Raw genomic sequence first — 22,312 nt, 5'->3', positions numbered from 1 at the left:
ATCAATAAATTGGATGATAAACGAGAGAAAGGGAGAGCAAAAAAAGGAAAGAATGAGAAAGCAAGCTAATTAGGACATGAAAGAGACCAAGAAAGACGACAAGGACAGAAAACTTTTTTTTTTTTTTTTTTTTTTTTAAGTACACAATGGAGGAAAATGAGGACTGAAACCGTAGTGCTTAAGGTAAAAGTTCAGAGGAGACTATTATCAGAAGAGTTAACATAGGGACAGACAGACACGAGGGCGCATATGCCAAAGAACAAAACCTGACGAATGAGGGCCATGTGTGTTTGTGTGTTCAGAGGCTTGATTATGAGCCTGTGTTTATGTTTCCAGCAGCCCAGTGTAGACGGGCTACCGCACAACTCAACTCCCACAACTCCCTTCCGCCCCCCTCAAACACAAATCACCCCCACGGCTCCTCGCGGCCCCCGAACGGATCCCGTTTCGCTCGTGTTCCCCTTTCTGCTGCCCGGTGAAAAGAGTTTCCCTGGTGAGAGGCTGATGAGTTACGCCTTCTTTTGATGTCAAGAGTTTGGAACACGCCTGCTCGAGCACAAAGGACAGAGAGAGGGAGAGAAGGGGAAAAACAGAGGAGAGAGCTGCTTAACAATTTTTCACACATGCTAGCCCTCCAAAAAGGCAGAGGGGGGGAGAGAATTCCATTCCGAGCACCGTGAGGAGCAGAGTTAAGACGGATGGATGAGACGATAACGGCCCCGGAGCGCTGAGGACTCCAGCACAATCATCACACTCTTCTTTTTATTAGCTGCTTGTTTCACGCAACGCCATCGCCAGGGTTTCATCCAGAAGAACCCAGAGGAAAATGTATTGCTCCGAGGTTGCTCTTTCATTGCTCAGGCGCTTAATGGAGTTCACATTCACACACGTTCAGTGTGTCATTCAAACTCAGTCTTATAAGTTTCTCCGAAAATTCTTCGGGAGAAATACATTTAGACATGAATGAGACTTTTTGACACACAGTAACAAAATAGAGCTGTAGAGTTAAACATGGATGGTATATCTATGACTTTTGATTGCTGATTTTGGTGTCAGAGATTCAAATTTAAACTCTCACAAGACCAAATGCCCTGTGGCCAGTTGCATAAACTTCTTAGACTAGTCTTAAAAGATAGTAATTTCATTTTTTCTTCAAGACTGGTACTATTTTTTATTCAATTTTTTCAGTCAGTAAGTCAGTAAAATAAGTCTGAAAAGTAAGACTAACTACCTCTTGTCTCATAAGACACAGTCTTAATATAGTTTAGAAACTGATAGCTGATAATCTGTCAAAATTGACTTCTACTAAGGAAGAGTTTCCCAAACAGGGGTTTGTGAACCCCTGGAGGTTTGTGAGGGAACTTCAGGGGGTTTGTGAGTTGATGAAAAGCTAATAATTAATGAAATCATAAAACATTTACATTACCATTACAAAGAGTCAGTACGATTTTTAAATAAATTATTACTTTTATTCAACAGGGATTCATTAAATGAATCAAAAGTGCAAGTAAAGACATTTATAATATTACAAATGATTTCTATTTAAAATAAATGTTGTTTTTAATACTTTCCATGTATGAAATTGTGTGTGTGTGGGGGGGGGGGATAGTTACCACAAAAAAAACAAAAAACAAAAAAAAAACTAAAGCAGCACAACTGTTTTCAACACTGATAATAAGTTTTGATAATTGATATTAATGTTTGTTGAGCACCAATTCAGCATATTAGAATGATTTCTGAAGGATCACGTGACACTGAAGACTGGAGTAACGGACGCTGAAAATTCAGCACTGCCATCACAGGTCTTTTTTCAAAAACATTAAAGAAAAATCTTTTCAGGAATAAAAACTATTCAAAAAACACATTTTATTTGTTTACACTCATGTCATATGACCATTAACGACATCAGAAAAACGTGAACGGAGTTTGCGGATAAATTATTGAAATATTAACTTAAAATCCCAGGGGTTACTTCAAGTAAATTTTTTAGTTCAAAGGGGTTCGGATGACAAAAAAAGTTTGGGAATACATGTATTAGGGAATCGTAGCATCTGAGGTGATACTAAAAACATACCCGCAAATGGAGTTAAGTCTCCAGAGATTTGAGCAATATTTGAATATTAAAACTCCCTCTTGGTAAGCTCAAAAGAAAAATATATGAGAAGAGAAGCAAGAACAATTTTAAGTCAATTTGCTCCCCATCTAATCTTATTGCTATGCAAGAGAAACAACTAAGATGTTACAGAGATCTCGTTTTTGATTTTCTTTCCTACACAAGGGGATAAAAATTAGTTAAAGACACAGAGACTCAACTATACAAAAACAAACAACCCCAAGCTAAACATTTGCATTTGTTTTGCATCATTAAAATAAGTGTCAGTGGTGCACAAGGTTAGAAACAAATGCTGTTGGTGAAGCCCTGATCTCTGATAGCACAATGGCTCAACGACCTTTAACAAAGGGCATCTGCATATGAAGAAATATCCCTCGGAGGACGAAGATGAAGATCACATGACATAATTTGAGCCCAATCACTGTCCTATCGCAGATAGAGATCTGATCTCTTCCTGATAGCGGCCCTTTACTTCCTGACGCATCACTTCCTGGAGTCGTAGGAAGCTTCAAAACATCAGAGTGTAAAACAACTCACTCAGACATTTTGAGTGGCTGTAATTTATGCTAGTAAACTTCCTACTGCTACATTTTAAATGCCAGAATAAATGCTCCAACAATGCTCCTATAAATCATATAATTACCCATTATATGCATAAGGATCAAAAAATGGCAAGCGGTGTGAAAACAAACACTCAAGTCTATTACAACACATTACGTCTAAATCTTATAAGCGAAACAAGTCAGATAGCACTCCGACGGTACATTTTACCCAATGCGCTTTCAGCGGTTAAATGTTCTGCGAAACACGAAATGTGCATTAGACGTCTCCAGATGATTCAGCACGCTTGTCAATCAGATGCGAAGTGACTGATGACGATGTGAAAACAAACACGGTGGAGAGAGAGTAAAAGAGAAAGAGAAGCACATCATCTTCGACCCTACAAGTCGGAAGAAGTGCTCTTCGGAGCAGGCCTCGAGTGCACGGCAAAAAACACGTTGTTATAGTAAGCTGTTAAGTGCACTTTAGAGTCTTGGAGCTTGAAAAGCTCGAGTTGCTCTGTCAAAATCCTAAGTGACTGTGAGGGCGGACACGGCGTATCGCTGAGAAACACTTCGCCATAGTCGTCGTCTTCTGTCAGACACCTTTTCCTCTCTCTCTCTCTTCACGAGCATCTGCTTGTAGAGTAGAACTCAGCTATTAAGCGTCAGGACCACCTTAGCCAAGGTCGAGAACTTCACACCGCTTGTTCAAAGTCAGAACCACGTCATGTAAGACTGACACTTTGTCGTAACCAGGCCAGGCATGATGAAGCATAATATCTAATGATATTTTAAATTGTAATAATATTTCACAATATTACCATTTTTATTGTTTTCTATGGATGGATGGATGGATGGATGGATGGATGGATGGATGGATGGATGGATGGATGGATGGATGGATGGATGGATGGATGGATGGATGGATGGATGGATGGATGGATGGATGGATGGATGGATGGATGGATGGATGGATGGATGGATGGATGGATGGATGGATGGATGGATGCCCCTGCAAATTGACCACTTTACCACACAACTAGCACTGCATACTGTGACAAATTTGATGATCTCTTGTGTATGACTTGACTGGTTAGATCACGAATTACATAAAAACAGCAAAGATAAATCGCATCTAAACAACCGTCAACAGCACTTATGTTTGCAAGAATCCGTTGCAAAGTCAGCAGAGAAAGAATCCAACATTCCCCTACATGTCCACGATTAGCATTTTCCCACAATTCAATTAACACGCTTGTCAAGCAAAGGGGGTGGTTTCACACGGCCTGTTTGATTCCAGCTACAGTGCCTATAACAAAAACACAAATTTCAGTCTGATTGCACACATCTTACAAAGGATACAAGATTCAGGTGAAATCCTACCGGTCTCAGTGACGTGGACATCAGGAGGGACTTGTGAAGTGTGTAAAATATAAAAAATTATCCAGACAACTGGAAACCACAGGGGACGCTCCCACTCATGGCAGGCAGACAAATCCTTTCAATACATCACCATACACACAGAAAGCAAAAAAAAAAAAAAAGACATCTCATTGTACTCTTGCCAAGTACTTGCACTCCTTCACTCTTTCGTACACTCACTCTTCATTTCCTCCTCCTTCCATCTCCCTCCCTTACATTATGGCTTTCTGTCAGTGGATATACGTTTTTTTTCTGCTTCCTCTGCAACCTCCCGCATTTCTCTTCTCTCGTTGATGGCAAATCATCTTCTGTAATGGACTGAGATGCTGACAGCCAAAGGTCACCTGATTCATGTCACGGCAACAGCTGGATTATGACGGAATATCCCCCCGCCCCACATCACCCTCACCTCTCCTTGCATTATTCACTTCATCCCTCCGTCTTACTCAGTTTCTAATAGTCAGTCACTCTCTCTCCTTTTTACTCATTAATTCACTCTCTCTCTCCTCTGTACAAAAGGTGATGGCACAGGTTTCACTTCCTGTGCACAAGAAAATCACATTTACTGATCATTCCTGTTTGCTGAGTTTGCTCACTTGTAAGCTTCATGAAAATCGTAAATGATAGAAGTTCATAAAATCTTTGAAAACCAAGGAATTTTATAATAATAGTTTTATGTTTTTCTTGCAATTTCATCATTTTGGATATTTCTCTTTGCAAGTAAAAACACAAATATTTTTAAAAAATCCTTATCCAACAATCATGACCAAAAGAGTTTGTACTCCACAAAGACCAATTTCTAACAAACAAAATAGATACTGTATAGCTGAGAATAACAACAAAAAGAAGAATTGAAATTAGGTTTCTTGACTTTAAAATTCCATGACTTTTCAGGCCAGTAAGTCACAATTCTTATGGGACATTTATGAAAAATAGGCTGCTATTATAGGTTTTAATAATAAAACATTATAAGTGGACTTCAGGGGAAAAATTTGGCACATTTGATATGTAAAAATTAACTTATTTCTTATGCTGCATCCAACATGGATAATAACCCTAGAGATAAGTGAAAGCCCATATTAGACAGCAGTTCAACACTACTCAAGTGTTCAACTCTGATGGTAGAAATCTTTTCTCATATGCAAAAACCTGCTTAATTCTTGACTTGAGATGTTTGCCAAACTGCAGAACACTTCAATGAAAAAATGAGCGTTAAATACGCCCTCAAGAGACAATCACAGCGCACTAAATCTAGCCCAACATTACAGTGTAAAGAAAAGTAAAGAAAGAACACTTTCTAACAGCGTTTTAGGAAGGATTGTTTTTAAAAAAAAACTCAGAACACACACAGCAAAAAGTGTTAAATACGTTCTAGAACGTGACAGTCAAACGTATAGTCAATGCTCCGACCTCATCTTTCAAGAGCGAATTCATGCCGACACGCCTGGCCAATGACTCCATGACTGTGATCTTCAGTCGTTTTACCAGAAGCTGCCGTGTGATCTACTAACAAGTCAACAAAGCTCTTGTGAGTCATCCATCATGTTTAAGCACTGATATGGAGAGTATCAACATCTGCTGAAATGTCAGCCCTCAAATAAAGGCTGTGGAGCAGTGAGTCTATCACTGGAGTCACTTTAAACCCAACAGAGTGAATCACAAGGGCTTTCCCCACATAGGACCCCATTTTTATGTACTTATTGGGTTTTTCACCACTTGCATTGACAGGGACAGGCAATTACTGGGAAAAAAAGAGAAGGAATGGGACTAGGAAATGTCAAAACCTAGATTTAAACAAGTGTCTTCTGCATGAGAAACTTGTCTGGAGCATGTGCACTATAACCAGTGCTGTTATTAACTAAAAGTAAAACTATTAAATTTGTTTTTGGTAATTGAAATGAAGCTGAAAATTAAATTAAATAAATATAAATATTAGATGGAAAAAAATTTAACCTAAACGAAAATGAGAAATGATGCCTTGGCAACTAACTTAAAGAAGTTGAAGCTGAAGTACTAAAATTACTGCAGTATGACTGAAATAAAAATAAATTAAAGCTAAAACTAATAAAAATGATAAAAGCACACAAAATTACTAAAACCTAAATTTGCAATCTAAAGTAAAAAAAAAAAAAAAAAAAGCTAATCCAAATTATGAATTAAAGCAACACTAAGGAACTTTTCCTCTTCGGTCGCCCTACAGGTTGGAAGCGGAATTGTCCATTACCGCTGTTGTAAATCATTTAGCCCACCGCAGCTGACTGTCGCACGCACGCCCACTGTTTATCCATCATCGGCTTTGGAATGAACGATGTCCACAGACAAGGTAGAGTATGGTGCCTGATTTCATAAAACTATGATGTATTCCGACATAAGAAATGAAGAAAAACTAAATAATGGCTATTGTAACGCTTGACGTAAAGCAAGTAAAATTTGTAGTTTTTTTATGTCTCATTCGAACTACAGAAACGCGACCCGGTTTGGCAAACTTGCTTAGTGTGGTCATAGCAGATATAGGGCTGCAAAGCGAATCCAGAAGGGCCTATCACCCTGTTATGACTTGATGAACCACTGATACGATTTTAGAAACATTATTTTAAGGTAAAAAAATGTTCCTTAGTGTTGCTTTAATACTATAATAGTAGTTAAAAAAAAAAAAAAAAAAAAAAACACTGACTCCAACAAGGCCCAATTTGGAGGGGAATTTTTAATTACATCTTTTAAATTAAATTTAAATGTATTAATAAAGAAGAAATCATCAATATACATCCTATAAATCAATAACAATAAATAAATAAATAAAAACGATATAAATTTGACTATTAATTTGACTATTAATTAACATCAACTTTTGTTGTATGGAAAAGAGCAGCCCACACATTCTGAAAAACATCTCCTTTTGCTTTCCACAGGAGAAAAAGTCGTATAAGTTGCAAATGGCATGAGGATGAGCAAGATGACAATTTTAATTTCGAGTGAACTATTCCTTTAACACATCACCAAAACATAAAAGGTAATCCTTGCTACTTCATAAACTCATTCAGAAGCAAATGCCCCCCTCACTGAAAAAGAAATTGCACACTGAACAGGGTGTGCAAATGAGACCGCAATAAAAAATACAAAGCTAAAGTTGCACGATCTATACAAGTTCATCAGAATTCCAATCTCAGCTTGTTGTAGACGCAGGGTGAGGTCGTTTTAACCAACAATGACCCCACTTTTCCATGCAAAAGAATGTAAATCTTTCTTTGGAAAACACAAGAGACCTGGGAGCTTGTTTTTAAGAGGCCTCACATTAGCAGAGATCCCATCTCCCTCCTGCTGCTCTCAGAGAGACAGAGAGAGAATAGGGGTTTTGTGGGCTGCCTCCTATAGGGCCACTGACACGGGACGACTGACGGCCCAACCGGGCACAGATGTGAGTGGGAAAAGATTGATGCACTTCATATGAATAGTTCATTAAATAAACATTCTGAAACATAAAGCCGCTTTGTGTCAATACAGATCTGTAAACTCACTCAAGTGGGAGTATGGCATCTCTAATGTTCGGGAAACAGACACTTCTTGTGAACAAATCTGTTTAAAATGAAAATAAACAATGGAGTCCGAGTGAATGACTTTTTGTGAATGACTCAAAAAGAACTGTGGAAGTTACATTGATGTTTAACTCTTCACCTGCCAATGACAGAATTATTTTTTTTCTTTTATGTTATGACACAAAGCTTCCTCGCTAGAATTTCCCAGCAATCCATGTTTTCATGTTTCGCGATCATCAAACATATACATATATCATATAAATAAGCATGAAGCTATAAATATATATATTTTTTTTTAAAGCAGAGACTCTGTTCTTTCTTTTGATATTGTATGTTCAGATATTCATTCAATAAAATACTCTGGGTGCCATGAAAGTTTTGCGGGGGAAAAAATGCTGGAGCTGGCTGGCAGATTTTTTAAAAACAATTGGCAGGGAAAGAGATAATTGATGGAATCTGGTGGATAATACTATGGTACTTCTATAGTCAAGTCTCTAATAATTTGACTTGTCCCAAGGTTTGTAAAAATAGAATAGAATAGAATAGAATAGAATAGAATAGAATAGAATAGAATAGAATAGAATAGAATAGAATAGTTATTCTTACTTGCATACAATTATATGCAAATTTTTTTGACTGTATTAAACTGATATATGGGTTGAAATTATTTTTTTATTGTAAAGAGAAAACTTAGTTTTATTGAAATAGAAACAAAAATGTTTTAAAACAAACCATGGTGTTATCATCATGATAGACTGAAATAAACACCACGGTATGTTTCTGTGAGAGTGATGCTGGAATCAACTATTATACTCGATGAATGATTTACTGAAGTGTATTTGCTTAGACTATCCCAGTCAGACATTGCTAATGTGTAACCGATTGTACAAATTTATGAGGCGTTATGCAATTTCTCAGTGCAAACAAACATACAGGAATAAAGTGGGAAAAGCTGCACACAAGCCATCTTGGAATTCTCAAGGCTGAGTTTGGACTCAGACAGGGCTTAATAACACAGTGGGGGGGGGTTCTCTCCCTCCCCCACCAGAAAAGCATCAAGGCAGAACTCTCTGCAGACCGTGGAGCATGCTGGGTAATTCCAGAGAGGCTTTTGTTGAGCAGCGGTCAGATGAGGTCTATAACAGGTTCCCAGGAGAGGGACACAGAAGAATCGGAGGATGTGGAGAAGCAGAGAAGTTTGGGAAAAGTCTCCTGCAGATGAGGGAGAAGAAAAAAAATTCATTTGGATTCCTCTTTCACTCGGCTCAAACTCCAACCTGTCTCACTCAACTCCAGTGACTCAAAGGAAGAATCTCGCTTCTCTTTCTCACTCTTCACCCCTCCTCTCTCGCTCTCTCCTCTGCAGAGGCAATAAATCAAGCCTGTGCTCCCTCTCTCTCCCACTCACTTTAGTAGATAACGCCGCACTGAGCTGCCAGCTCACTGGAGTTGTCGACAGCATGGCCGTATCAGCAGAAAAACACATAATACAAGAACATCATGTGCCATAATACGGCCCCCACAAATAAACTTTCCTCCGCAGTTTAGTGCTCTCTAGAGTGGGGTGGTACAGGACACGGGGAAAGGGAGTCTTAAGCCCTACTCGCACGAGACACGCATGGGGATTTTGATCCTGTTGGGATTTAGCATGTCATGCTGAAATTATGAAGCAAACTGTCTATTGTTTTTCTGGCTAACTGTTCTCATTTAATTTGACCCTCGTCGAATCGCATAAGTAAAGCAAATGCTGTCGTGTGCACCTTCCTTATCGCCAATTTTCTGGGTAAAACAACAGCACGCATGGCATCCCATCTAAAAATGAAATCAATTAGGAGAGTCTGATCATGAACTGCTCAAAATGGCCATTGTAGAAGCATCCTTAATTAATGCCTTCTCTTAATTATATAGATAATATTGTAGTTTAATTATTTACCCATAACCTCGCATCCAAAGCACATCATGTACTTTAACACCCATATCTTGACAATAGATGCTGCCGCTTAGTAATAATTTCTACAAAGATCCCCCAATCCCATCCAAATCAGTTAGTTCAATTACAGACATCTGACCTTAATGGTCTCAAAATAACTCAAACATAGTTTAAAAAAGGAATACCATCCGAAAAACGCTTAAAGCCATGGTGCACACTGTGCGATTTATTATAGTCCTTTACGATTGTTGCTTGTCAGACTGTACGAAAATGATCATCGCTGTAAGCCTTGTCACACTGTAAGATCTCAGTTGTCATAAAATGTCAGAATGTATGGCAGTCAAGACGCGTTAAAAACGGATGCATGCAAGAAAACTGGAGTCTGGAGTTTTACATCATCAATCAATGACACGTTCGGTGACATTGAGCTGCATTAGACGTGTGATTGAAATGGTGGCTACAAAGAAATCTCTATTGTTAATTTTGGTAATGGCTTGTCTTGAAAAACGAAGACATTTTTGACGGTCGTCGTAGGAGAAGTCACACTGCAGGACTGAGAGTCAAACCTGACACTGCCAGAATTTCGTCTGAGGTAAAATTTGATCATTGGTCATTAATCACCTGTCGGTGAACATGTCAAACTAACGATCAAAAACTTCAGATTTGAGATTAGGATCAGAGGAATCTTTTAGGATTAGCTAAATTTGTCTCAGACGGCCAAATCGTGTCCAAAATCGCACAGTGTGCACCCGGCTTTAGACTATTTTTGCACACTTCATTTTGACACATTTCATTCTCATCATTGCACACTATAAACAAAATCTGATGTCAAATGATCTGCACCACTGCACCATCAAACAACTTTCCACAACTCCTACATATTTGGCACTTTCAATGGATACTCATCCGATACACCGCCAAGATGCATAAATGATAGATGCACTTGACCTCTCTTAAGCATTATCAAAGAGCATCAGAAGATCACTGGGAGATATCTTTAAAAATGGATCAATCCATTTTCCAAAGTTTACAAAGGCATGCACCTTGCATGCACAAAATTTTACCCAAAACCTTGAGTTTCAAACATTTCAGAAAAGACTTTCAAGCTTTACCCTTTTTTGCAGGTACCATTTGTTCCTTAAAAAAAGGAGAAAAAAAATGAATCTCCATGAATCTACATTTCAAAATATTTTACAGGAAGTGGATCACAATTTATAAAACACAAGTGAGAAGATCAAAGACACTAAGATGCACAAAAGTCTTTAAAAACATTGGTTTATAAGAAGGAGCTTGTTATATGAATGTTGTGTAGTTATACAAATGCTCATTAAAAGACTGCTTGTTAGGTGGGAGGCACTGTACGAAAAAAACATTAACCTTTGCTTTTATTGAATAAAATAGCACAGACGAGAGAAAAACTCATGAGCCTAAAGTCATTACTAAGAAACTTCAGTTCAGTTGTTTTGCACTTAGTCATTTACCGTCTAGTATTGTATGATATTACATACAATAGTACTGTGGATAGTTAACTTGTATAAGTAAAATTAGGTGAAAGTAATTGTGAGTTATAACAGTCGGAAAGTTTGATGTTCTGCTCCAGCCCTGCTTTAAAAAAATATATATACATTTATTACGGAAGAGATAACGTACTGTCATCTGGTCATTATCACTAATAAACCCAGACAGGGTGATCAGGATATTTTGTATCACTCCAAAGCGGTTTATAATTCATAATCACACTCATTACATGGCTGCTTATCAAATAAAGACATAAAATATAAATCTAAATTTAAATTGTTTTATTATCGTACTTATAAAGACTACAGAGAACACATGCATATGTGATGAAACGGGTTTTCCAGTCAGTTATACAGTGGTATATACCAGTGGTTTTCGCCAGTAAAACTTTCACCCATTGTGGTTTTTCACACGCTGTCTTGACACTTAATGAACAGGCTTTTGAGGCAGCCTGGGATTGTCAAGAGTTTTGAAATGAACAGTCTCCTAACATCAGACGGTCTGAAGAAGTCTTTAAGAAATTAGTGAAGACCTGCTGAAAACCTGCTTTAGCTATTGGTTGAGGGATTTCAAGGCGGAATTCGTGGCTTTGCAAATGAACGCTCGGCAGCGAGCCAACTCACACAGGGAGAGTGGAGGCCCTAATTATGAATTATAAAAATGTTTGCTAATTAGTCATTGCGTGGCAATTTGTCCACAGCATGCAGAAATCAATTTGGTGCAATCGCCGAGGGCTTTACCTGGCAAACGCGGCGCACAACAAGCCTTCAAAGCCAATGTCCGTCATATCGCCAGCAACGTTTCGGCAGGAGCCACACTGGCCAAAACTGGAAAGTGAAGAAAATTAGAACAAGATTCCAAATCACACAGGATAAAAAAAAAAAAAAAGTAATGAGTGAAAAGCAGAGATGGCCAGAGAGAATATTTTTGAGCAAGTGTTTCGTAAACAAGGACGTATGATAAAGAAAACAGGAGATAGCAGGAGCAGGAAAGAAGAAAAAAAAGACCAGAGCAACCACGTTCACTCTAGCATTAGCAGCGGAGTTGTGTTCATCTTCATGTATTCATTTATGCTAAACACAAAGGGCAGGCTGAAGGGTGGTCAAGTCTTTGTTTATTAAAAAGCCATTAGAGATAGAGGAGGCACTGAAGCGCTCAATCATGCAGTGCAGACATTAGGTCCAGCTCAAGGGCACGTTTCTCTTCACGGGCCACAGGATCTATATTATCAGACAGCAGCCCGGGAACTTCCTTTGTCTCATTCATATTAATATGCAAGTAAGTTGAGAAACTGACCTGGCTGTGAAGTAAAACAATAGAAAAAATAGAAGAAGAAAAAATCAGATATAAATATATAGAATGATAAAGAGTGACCAATTGTGTCATGGTCAAGCAGTCAGCAGTTTAAAAAGATATATCAAATAAAAATATATACATATAAATACTAGAGTGTAAAACACAAAGATTTTAATGTGAACAACAGCAGAGGACTTAAGGCCAGTATCATCTTTACACGTGTAAGCTAACGATCATAAAGTACACAAAGAGAGAGGAAGCTTCTCCGGGTAAGCACTTTGTTTGCTAGAACTCAGCGTCCTTGGCTAATTTAGCATGCTGATCCTAAAACACCGTCAGCCCGTCACGACCTTCCCTTGAACTGCCCTAGATCAGTTCACAGAACTTCACACACACTTATAATCTCTGTTAGCACTTTGTCTTCACACAGTTGAGATGTCAGATGACAAAAAAAAAAAACACTCTCTCTGAAATGTGAGTGATAGCACCTCTTAGCGCAAGACGTTCATTGAAAAAGGAAGAAAAAAACAGCTTATCTAACAGAAACACTATTGAACGCTGTCGAGCAATTACCAAACCTCCACAGACAACAAGCAGAAATGGGCCGAGATAATCAGCAAAGAACGAGGTAAACAAGAAGCTTTTCAGTATCAGAGCCAGTGATATGAAAACTGGCTTTCATCATATAATAAAAATTAAGTGAAAGGGTATTTTTGGCTAGGATGCCCTTACAACGGATGTGCAAAGTTACATGTATTCATTCAGTCAGTAGGCTGACTGACTAGTCAAATAACTGATCTTATGGAATCCCAGTATAATTAGGCTGGCTTCAAGTTGACCAGAAGCAACTTGGACATGTTTCTTAGTGGCCATTTACATGAGTTGTGCAAAATGGCTAGACAAAGCAAAGCAACGCAAAGGCATAGCAACTTTGCTAAGCATCTAGTCAGTAGTCGGATGATTAGTGTCCCATCCTTAGACCTAGAATATCTAATTGCGAATACAAGTTTAAAGATTAATTATATCACAATTTGAAGTGAAAATGCAGATCGGAGGCAAACATAGAAATCAAATGTTCTTAGAGCAATTCGTCCTAAAACACAGGGTGATTTCGCGGTGGGTGGGCACAGATTCCACATTACCACATAACGGGCTTTGAGCAGCCTGTATTTAATCCACACTGATCTGATGGGATTAACACATCGAGGTCAGGCTACTGCTATCAGGCCTGGCTCCAAGCTCTTTTTCTTACCGGCCCAGGATAAACTGGCCCGTCAGAACCTCTGCTTTCTGCTCCAAGCAGATCTGGAGACCGCCAAGCCATCTGGCTCACGCTCCCAGAGCCAGAATCCGGGTTCACGCGGAGAGCTGGAGGATTTTATAAGCTCCGAGCTACTGACCTCCAAACCACAAAGATCACACAATTGCTAACCACATCAGACAATAATTTGTGGAGCGGCAAACCAACACCAACATGCACACACTCTTAAGCAAAGCACCAAACCTATAAGAGTCACAGTGTGGCTCTTTATTCCTCACGGCCAAATGTGGAGGACACAATCTTCAATAACTGACTGTAGTAAAGAATATCATCAAATATCAAGCACTATACTTGCTAATGATAATTTCTTTACGCTGATGGTGCTTTGGGCTTCACACATTTGTTTCACTCGATCATCTACTGTGCCAAAGTAACCAACTTCCAAACTCTACCTTGAGGAAATATGGAGCCGACTGAACTTCACAAGGTATGTTTACACGCACTAATATTTGTCATTAGGAATGAATCCAATCCGTTCTGTTCATATGAACCCTAAATGTTGCAATCAGATTAACATATTACAAAGAAAACGTCAACACATCCATATAGTGCCATTTGCCACATTCAGAACCAGAGAAAGCCACCATTAGTATAATTGGTGTTTTTCCATTGATAGCATAGCTAAAAAGAAAGCTGACATTTATCTCAGATGAGATTTTTAAGCAAATAATTAGTATATATTTATTTAGTCTCATCCACTGAGCAGTCTGTAAGACATAATACGAAAATAAACTTCTGCATGTTCGTATGATATAAAACTTATCTATACATCACGGCACAGCACGTGTGTGAAAGGTATTTTTTAATCCAATTAAGAAAATAGTTTACATGGTCATTTTTTTCCTAATGATCAAATTATTTCAGGTCTACACCAACAATTTAAATTGAATCTGAATTTAATTCAGATCAAGCTCAGTCGGATCGACTGAGATGTTTATATGAAGACTTTTCAATCAGACTGGGCCATCAATCCAATTATAGACAGATTTTGAATACATTTCAACATAGCAACACGTTCTTCGCCTATAGCATTATTACCTGTATATGTACACAGACAGTGAGTGTGATGATGTCCCACCCACATAAAGTGACATCATGTGCTATAATCACAGTGAGCAGGTCTGAAGGCTTGAGGTTTAAAAAATTAAATATTGATATATTAAAGTAACTATTGTTATTCATAATACAGAAGGCAGTTGTCCATTAGAAGTGCCTGCCATTTTATAAATTACAGCAAATCTTCCATTAAAAGACATTCTCTCTAATGTTCTAGTCACGCTTGGGGTAAACTGTGCGGCCAATATCCATAAAGCCATAGTGTGGAAAATTATCTTGCCAGTTTGATTAGACACTGACATCGCTGAAGGAGCAGGAAGAGATATGGAGAGAGAGAGAGAGAGAGAGAGAGAGAGAGAGAGAGAGAGAGAGAGAGAGAGAGAGAGAGAGAGAGAGAGAGAGAGAGAGAGAGAGAGAGAGAGAGAGAGAGAGAGAGAGAGAGAGAGAAGAGAGAGAGAGAGAGAGAGAGAGAGAGAGCTGAAGAAATGAGTGTGGATATATATACGAAATTAAAAGAAAAGACTGACAGCAGTACCGCATTATTTTTTTGTGCAAGTTTATTGGACTTGGACTCAAAATCTGCTGCAATATCTTTTAATAGACAGGACATGGGGGAAAAAAGTGACAGTAGGTACACACATCCCAGAATCCTCTCTCATCACGTATACTCATGCACACAAACACACATGGGCACATTCCTTGGAGAATTCATATTTATAGATACTCAGAACAGGGTCCATAAGTCTAAGATCACTAATGCTTAAATATAAAAATAATAATAATTAATACATTTGTTACATTACCATCAACATGACAAATTAAATGAAAAGCTGAACTGAAAAATTAGGAAAAGTTGAAAGACATTATATATATAAATACACAAGTAAATAAATGAGTAAATAATTACTTAAAAATTCTTCTAAAATGTGGTCTCAGACATCTGGACTCCAAATCATTTTGGTTTACTTTCAGATTCATTTGTTTCTTTCTATTTTGTCTGTTTTAATAATTACAGAGGACACAGATCTTTCTCTCTCCATGATCTGAAGGCAAGCTCATATATAGGCCTAATATGATCATTTTCAAATGACTCTTTCCAGCTCACAACTGCATGCCAATAAAACGTGCAATTTCATTTTTCCCCAAAATAATCACAATAAATGTCTAGTATAAGGAACGTGACAATGTGGTCTGGTACCCCATCGGCACCTTGTCATTTCAAGTTAATTGTGTCTGCTTGATCACTGCGCCAGATATCCTAACCAGGCTGCCCCCCAACTGGGACTCTATCTTCATCTATGAGAGCTAGAAATGGGAAATCACAGCAAATAGATTATGTAAAGAGACAATTCACCCATAAATGAGAATTCTGTTATGAACAGCTACATCTCAGTCAGTTTCTCACAGCTATTGTATGGCTAGTATAAAAGCAGCAAAAGAGTCACATTTTTGGAGCCTGACAGCCATTGGTCACCATCCACTTTTTGCTATATGGAAAAGAGCAACCGGGATGTTTTGCTAAAAAATAAGAATGCACTATATATTGGCAAATTTATTGTACTTATTTTAAATAACTTTAATTCAAGTAACGATGCCTAAATTAACTTGTAGCATTTCTGTCAGGACCACTACCATCAAATATGATTGACAATTATACAGTTTGGATTGGCGGTATGGTTCCGTTCTGGGCGAGAACTCCCTTGAAGAGCAGGGAGAGCAGCAATAACCCCCTTGGGGTAAACAGAACAGAACCAACATGAATGTTTGCAAATATATTTAATTTAAGATTTTAAAGTACAACATAATTCGAGAATTTATTCTGATTCAAGGGGAATCAGAATGCCAAATCCTGATTGTGCGAGAGGTGGAGCTGGGGATGGAGGAAGGTAATTAGCTCCTGAGAAACGCGATAGCTGCTGATAATACTGAAGGACCTTATATATGTATACAGTGATAGGCGTTGTATTCCTATAGGTAGATGTGGATCAGCTGAGAGTCAGCTGATGCGAGCTTGACTAACGTGACCTGCCAGGACTAAGGCTACGCTTGATTTTTAACTGATTGTGAGTGTTTGTGATTGTGTGATTGTGTATGAGTGTTTTATTTTTTATTCCTTTAGACAAAATATTACAGAATTTTTAAATCAATGATCAGCCATATCATATCAGCTTATAATTATCTGCCAGAATTAGTTGAGCAACATGAGGGGAAGTAGATGATGACAGATTTTTTTTTTTGGGGTGAACTGTTAAACGTACTGTCAGACAGCAGCCCCCTTTCTACTGTTCTTACCAAGCCTTTTGGTCAAAGAGCAGACGCAGACTCTTCATTAAACAGATTACATACTGTCTAGAGCAGCAGGGGCAATGCCTGGTTGTCCACCGGGGAGGAAAAAAACACAACCGCTGGTGGTTGATTGCATACGCCTATCGCTGTGGGAAACATTCTCACACGAGAAGCCACTCTCCTCTGGTCTCCGTTCACTGGTCAGTCTGAAACCCCTGCCTGAGAGCAACACACGCCACTCACCAGATGGCTTCCCAACTGCAACCGGTGCTTCAATGAGAATGTGGTGATACACATCTCATTAAGCAATTAAAATGCCCCCATCGCTCTCATGTCCGCCAGGTCCCCCGGGGGAGCAGCACGACGTGAATCGATTTGGAAAATGTGACTGGAAATACCAACAATCCGAATAAGACCTACGTGTAATTAAAAGCTCATCCTTCGCTATGTTAATGGTCACGAAGAAGAGAGCGAGCAACGCTCCCAAAGTCTCAGGAGCCGAGAGAGATTTAAATGTAAACAAGCCCGTTAAACTTGTCTAACAAGCATGCAGATTGGCACAGCTGTCAGATGGCTTCCAGCCTGTTGGTGGGAATGGCGCTGGCTTCCGTGAACTGTAACTCACTGGACTGACAACAGGTGTTTAACCCTGTGCTGTGGCTCCTAATCTCAACAATAAGCAGTTAAGACTGAAGAGCGTAAGGGTGAAGTACACATCTCAGAATATTTTTCAACAAAAAGGATTTCACAAATGTGACAAATAAACTTTAAATGTCAACATCATGACAACATCTATATTTAGGGAGCCAGGCTGCAATTAAAAGGATAGCAAATACAACCAATCAAATAATGTGACTTACGAACCTTTTTTTATTAACGAATCAGTCATATAAAAATGACAGATTTCTGAAAATAATCAGAAATATTAAAAATGTAAAATAAGAAGTTCCACATTCTTGCTGATCTTTTAACTATAACAACCGACAAAGCATAAAATTACTTTAAAGGTGTATTAAGCGATTTCGGAGAAACACTGTAAATATTTTAAATCAATCCAAACAAACACACCCCTCCTTTCATTGCTCCACACTCAAAATGCACGAGCGGATGTCTCACCAGCACCACAGCAGCTCCAGACAAACAATGACACTCAAAAATATCCTGTTACTATAGCTAACTTTACAACAACAGCATATCTAGGTTCAGTGAAACAAAACCAATGTTACTTATGTATGCCTGATCATAAACCTTCATTTTTCCTTTGATATTCCTGTTCCTATTATGACCTTTTCTCTTTTGTAATGTCGCTCAGCTAACTCTCTCTCCTCCCCTTCATGAGTGTATACGCCCCCCGAACTGCTGATTGGCTACAAGCGTGTTGTTGTGCTTAGCCCAATCCACTTTCAACAGCGTTTCTCAGAAATTGCTTACTGCACCTTTAATGCACATCCCTGTGAAATGTTCAACCACTGCAACAGGTTGAATTGACAACTGTGATTATTACAACCATCTGAATCGAGCAATTATGAAATCTGGTAACTAAAAAAAAAAAAAAACTTTTAAAGGTTTGTTTGTTTTTACTTGAAAACCAAGTCTAAAAACACATCATGAAGCCCAATAGAAAAAAAAAACAGCCCAGCAAATCTCAGCCGTTCAAAATCTCCACAAGAGATTTCATTGGTCATAAACAGCCCCCCTTTTCTCAGCCTTCAATGTGACCACCATCACGATTCAATTGTCTTATTTTAGTATTACTTTTCATTTTTCTTAAACACCCAAAATCTAATTCTGAGAATTTTTACCAATACAAAAAAACCATCTCGCTTTTTTAATTTAGCTAGTTTCACAGCTTCGAGAAAAAGCAATGTGCAAAGTTTCAATCCTTCAATGCACCCTGCATTGGTCCTTTGAAATCACTGTAACTAATGTAAAAAAGAGTGCTTAGATCTGTGCAACAAAGCAGCATATCAAATCCGAATTATCTACGCACAGTATTTCCCATCTAATTATCAGAATAATGCAGATATTAAAAATGAGAAATGACAAAACTTCTCACCTCTTTTACCACTGACCCTGTGCTAATTTCACAGACAGAACGAACATGTACACATGCGTGATAAATTAGAGAAGAACAGCACTGGTGTGGTCTGTCTGCCTTTATCACAGGAGAGATTAATCAAGGAGAGGAATGTGCATCCATATCAGTGCTGCATTCCTAAGGTCGCCAAAAGCAACAAGAGTAATGGCATCGCTGTGATACGAGGGATGTTTTACACTCGAGGGTATGTTGGGTATATCTAGACTGTGTTCTTTTAGGTAGAGGAGTCGGGCTGGTGATTACTTGCTAAATCTGATCTGATGTATTTGACTTTGCAAGGCTTAGATAATTTAATCCACAAAAATCCTATTAAAAACTAAAACAGTCTAGTGCATGGCTCTGAGATGGATTTCACATTGTTGCAAAAGTCAACATAATACACTCCACAAACAGTATAACTCCTTTTAAACAGACAGAAACGGAATCTAAATGGTTTTGTGTCACCATCATATGTAAGTGGAGAAAGATAATGAAGTCAAATTGACATTTCTTATCCAGAATACAAGAAGTTGACACTGACTACCAATGGGCAGTTATTCCTGACATGACTGCTATGGAGTGTCCTGATGTGGGGAGTTCTGTAACCACTATCCTGGCAGCCAGTACACACAGTGTTTACAAGGGGCTGTTTTACAACACAGTAATTTTCCACCTCCATCATGGGAGAAAACACAAACATGCAGAAATTGAAACTGACACAAACATTTGACACAGCAAGCCCTGTCTTCCACCTGAAATAATAGGATAGGGCCCATGTTCACTTCACAAAACTTTAACACGGTAAACATTTTGACAAAATGTTATAATTACTAAAATTCCTGTAACTATACAATAAAGCTGTGGTAACCAAGTAAAAGCCAAGACAGAACTATAAAATCACAGACAGATTTCTAAAGTGTTTCATCATTTTCAGTATGTTACTCGACAGTTACTCAAAACTAAAATAGCCTACTATGGTTACCATGTTAATTTTTTTAAAGTTTGTCATCCAGTTTCATAAAACAACAGAAATTGCAACTAAACTCATAACATTGTGGGCTTTGCACACTTGAAACCGTTAACCCTGGTCATTGTTAACCCCAGGTAAACTTAATCCTAGGTTATCTTGTTTCATGCTGTTCATGCTTTACCCTGAGTAGTCAGGTTTCCAATATCTGACTGTACATTTATAAACTTCGGGTTAGCTTTCTTATTCGGTTATAATGTCAACAACACTGGTTTGATGGGGTGGAAAAAGCACGCGACCTGTTTTAAAAAAACACTTTCCCGTCCGTGGAAATGTCACCTAGACCCACTGTGCTTGTCTTACGTCTTCTGTGATACTTTCTGTGATATTTTAACCGTTTCACTTAAACTCAACAGCGCATGAAAGTTTACGCGACGTACGTCAGTTCGTGAATATTTGGTTGTCTGTTGCCGAACAACTGTTTATGTTCTAGCATCGCAAGTAGTTCAGGGTTTAACAACTCAATGCAGTGCTAACCCTCTTTACAAATATGAAACGTTTCTTTACCCAGACTTAAAACTGGCCTTACCTGGGGTTTCGACCAAAGTTCAGTATGAAAAGCCCATATAAAAAGTGAAATATGAGTAGGCAATACCCATTTGTGGATATTATACTGTTGTTTATAGCCCTATGTATTGCGCATTGGCATATTGCAGATGAGGGCAAGTGGCATTCTTGACTCACTAAAGTTTTTCTACACACTGGCTATGCCTCAAACCCCACTGAGACAGTATTTTGTGACTGCAGCCGCCCCAAAAATATCGGTAGACTGCTCACTGGGTTGAGACACTGACAATATTTCCCCCCCAAAAAAAAACAATTCTACACGCATCACCTTTGGTTTTTCATCCGGCTCTCCTTTTTGTTCAAAACCCCCGGAACGCAGTTGGTCAGTTCGGTCCAGTCCGCATGTAAGCCACAACTCCAACCGGTTGAGAACCGAGAGAAGAGCCAGGTCTCTTTCCTGTTGGGTCGGTAACAGGTACACTTCTTCTGTCCCGGTCTACAGTCGCACGGAACCTCCAGCCTGACATTCTGCACCAGGTGTCTCCCGAACGTGGTGCCGCCGGTCTTCTGGATGTGGAGGAACACGATCACATCATCCCCTTTGATTTCAAAATCCAAGCTCCGCTCCAGATCCCTGATGGGGAAATAGTATTTCTTCACGTAATGTGGATCAGGAGTCGGGAAGAGATCCGCATCGTCTTCCAGCATGTACCCGTGCGGAGAGCCGAAGTTCATCATCCCCGGAGCCACGTACTGATACAAAATCAGCATGAACAGAACCGAGCCGACAACGATGAACAGAAATTTACTGCTCCTCTCAACCATGTTCCTTCCAGTGAGGAGGTTCATGTGTTACCATTTCACGGTTGCCTGTTATTTAGGGTGTCTCCATATAAACACACGGCAGTCAGAGCATCGCGCGCGGAAAGTGAATCGTCAGACACATTGGATCAGAATGGGAACGGTCGGACTCATTGCATCAGAAGTGTTGCAGTATACGATCCAGTACGGCGCGATCTCCCTCCTTCCACCACTGTATGACACAGTGTGTTTAAAGTCCTCGACACATCGCTGCGAAGCTCTTCCAGCAGCGTGCACAGCGACACCCACTTTCCCAACACACGCGCGCGCTCCACACTCTCTCAAACACAAATGGGCACCATATTTAGTTTCTAGAGAACGCCCGCTATTCTTATTGCATTTTGATATTTCTGTAAAGACAGCAGCGTTTCCTCACAAAAAGCCAAGCAGGCAGTGAAAATAAAAAATAAAATAATAATAATAATAATAATAATAATAATAATAATAATAATAATAAAATTAACCGGGGGAAATAATCGACAGTAGAAAAAAATAAGATAAAATAAAATATGATGTTCCTAATTGAACCATGAATCTGCCTCAAACAGACTACAAACAACATCCCCCTTACGAATTTAGAAATTACTTGAATCAAAAATGGATAAACTTGATGAGACTTTGAATTAATAAAAAGCAGGTTAATATAAAAAGTATAATTATTAAATAAAAACAACTATAAAAACGCAACAAAAATATAAAATCTTTCTAGTTTTATATAAAAATAAGTAATAAATAAAAAGTGTATGTCTACTTATGACATACAAAAATGCAATAAAATGAAAAACATACATGAGGATACAGTACAATTTCAAATACATGTTAC

The 22,312-nt window shown here is 38.7% G+C and overlaps 1 protein-coding gene across 1 annotated transcript in view; it reads right to left on the bottom strand.

The window, feature by feature from the left end:
- hs6st1a (heparan sulfate 6-O-sulfotransferase 1a) overlaps positions 1 to 21,764 on the bottom strand; it is a 134,413-nt gene extending 112,649 nt beyond the window's left edge. Inside the window, exon 1 of the mRNA XM_081374580.1 lies at positions 20,957 to 21,764. Within this exon, the coding sequence (XP_081230706.1) occupies positions 20,957 to 21,477 (521 nt within the window). The 5' untranslated portion in view covers positions 21,478 to 21,764. The remainder of the gene's footprint in view (positions 1 to 20,956) is intronic.
- Between the last annotated feature and the right edge of the window lie 548 nt (positions 21,765 to 22,312).

Source organism: Scardinius erythrophthalmus, assembly GCF_964197995.2.
Source record: "Scardinius erythrophthalmus genome assembly, chromosome: 9".
NCBI lineage: Eukaryota > Metazoa > Chordata > Actinopteri > Cypriniformes > Leuciscidae > Scardinius > Scardinius erythrophthalmus.
This window is presented reverse-complemented; position numbering and strand designations above follow the sequence as displayed.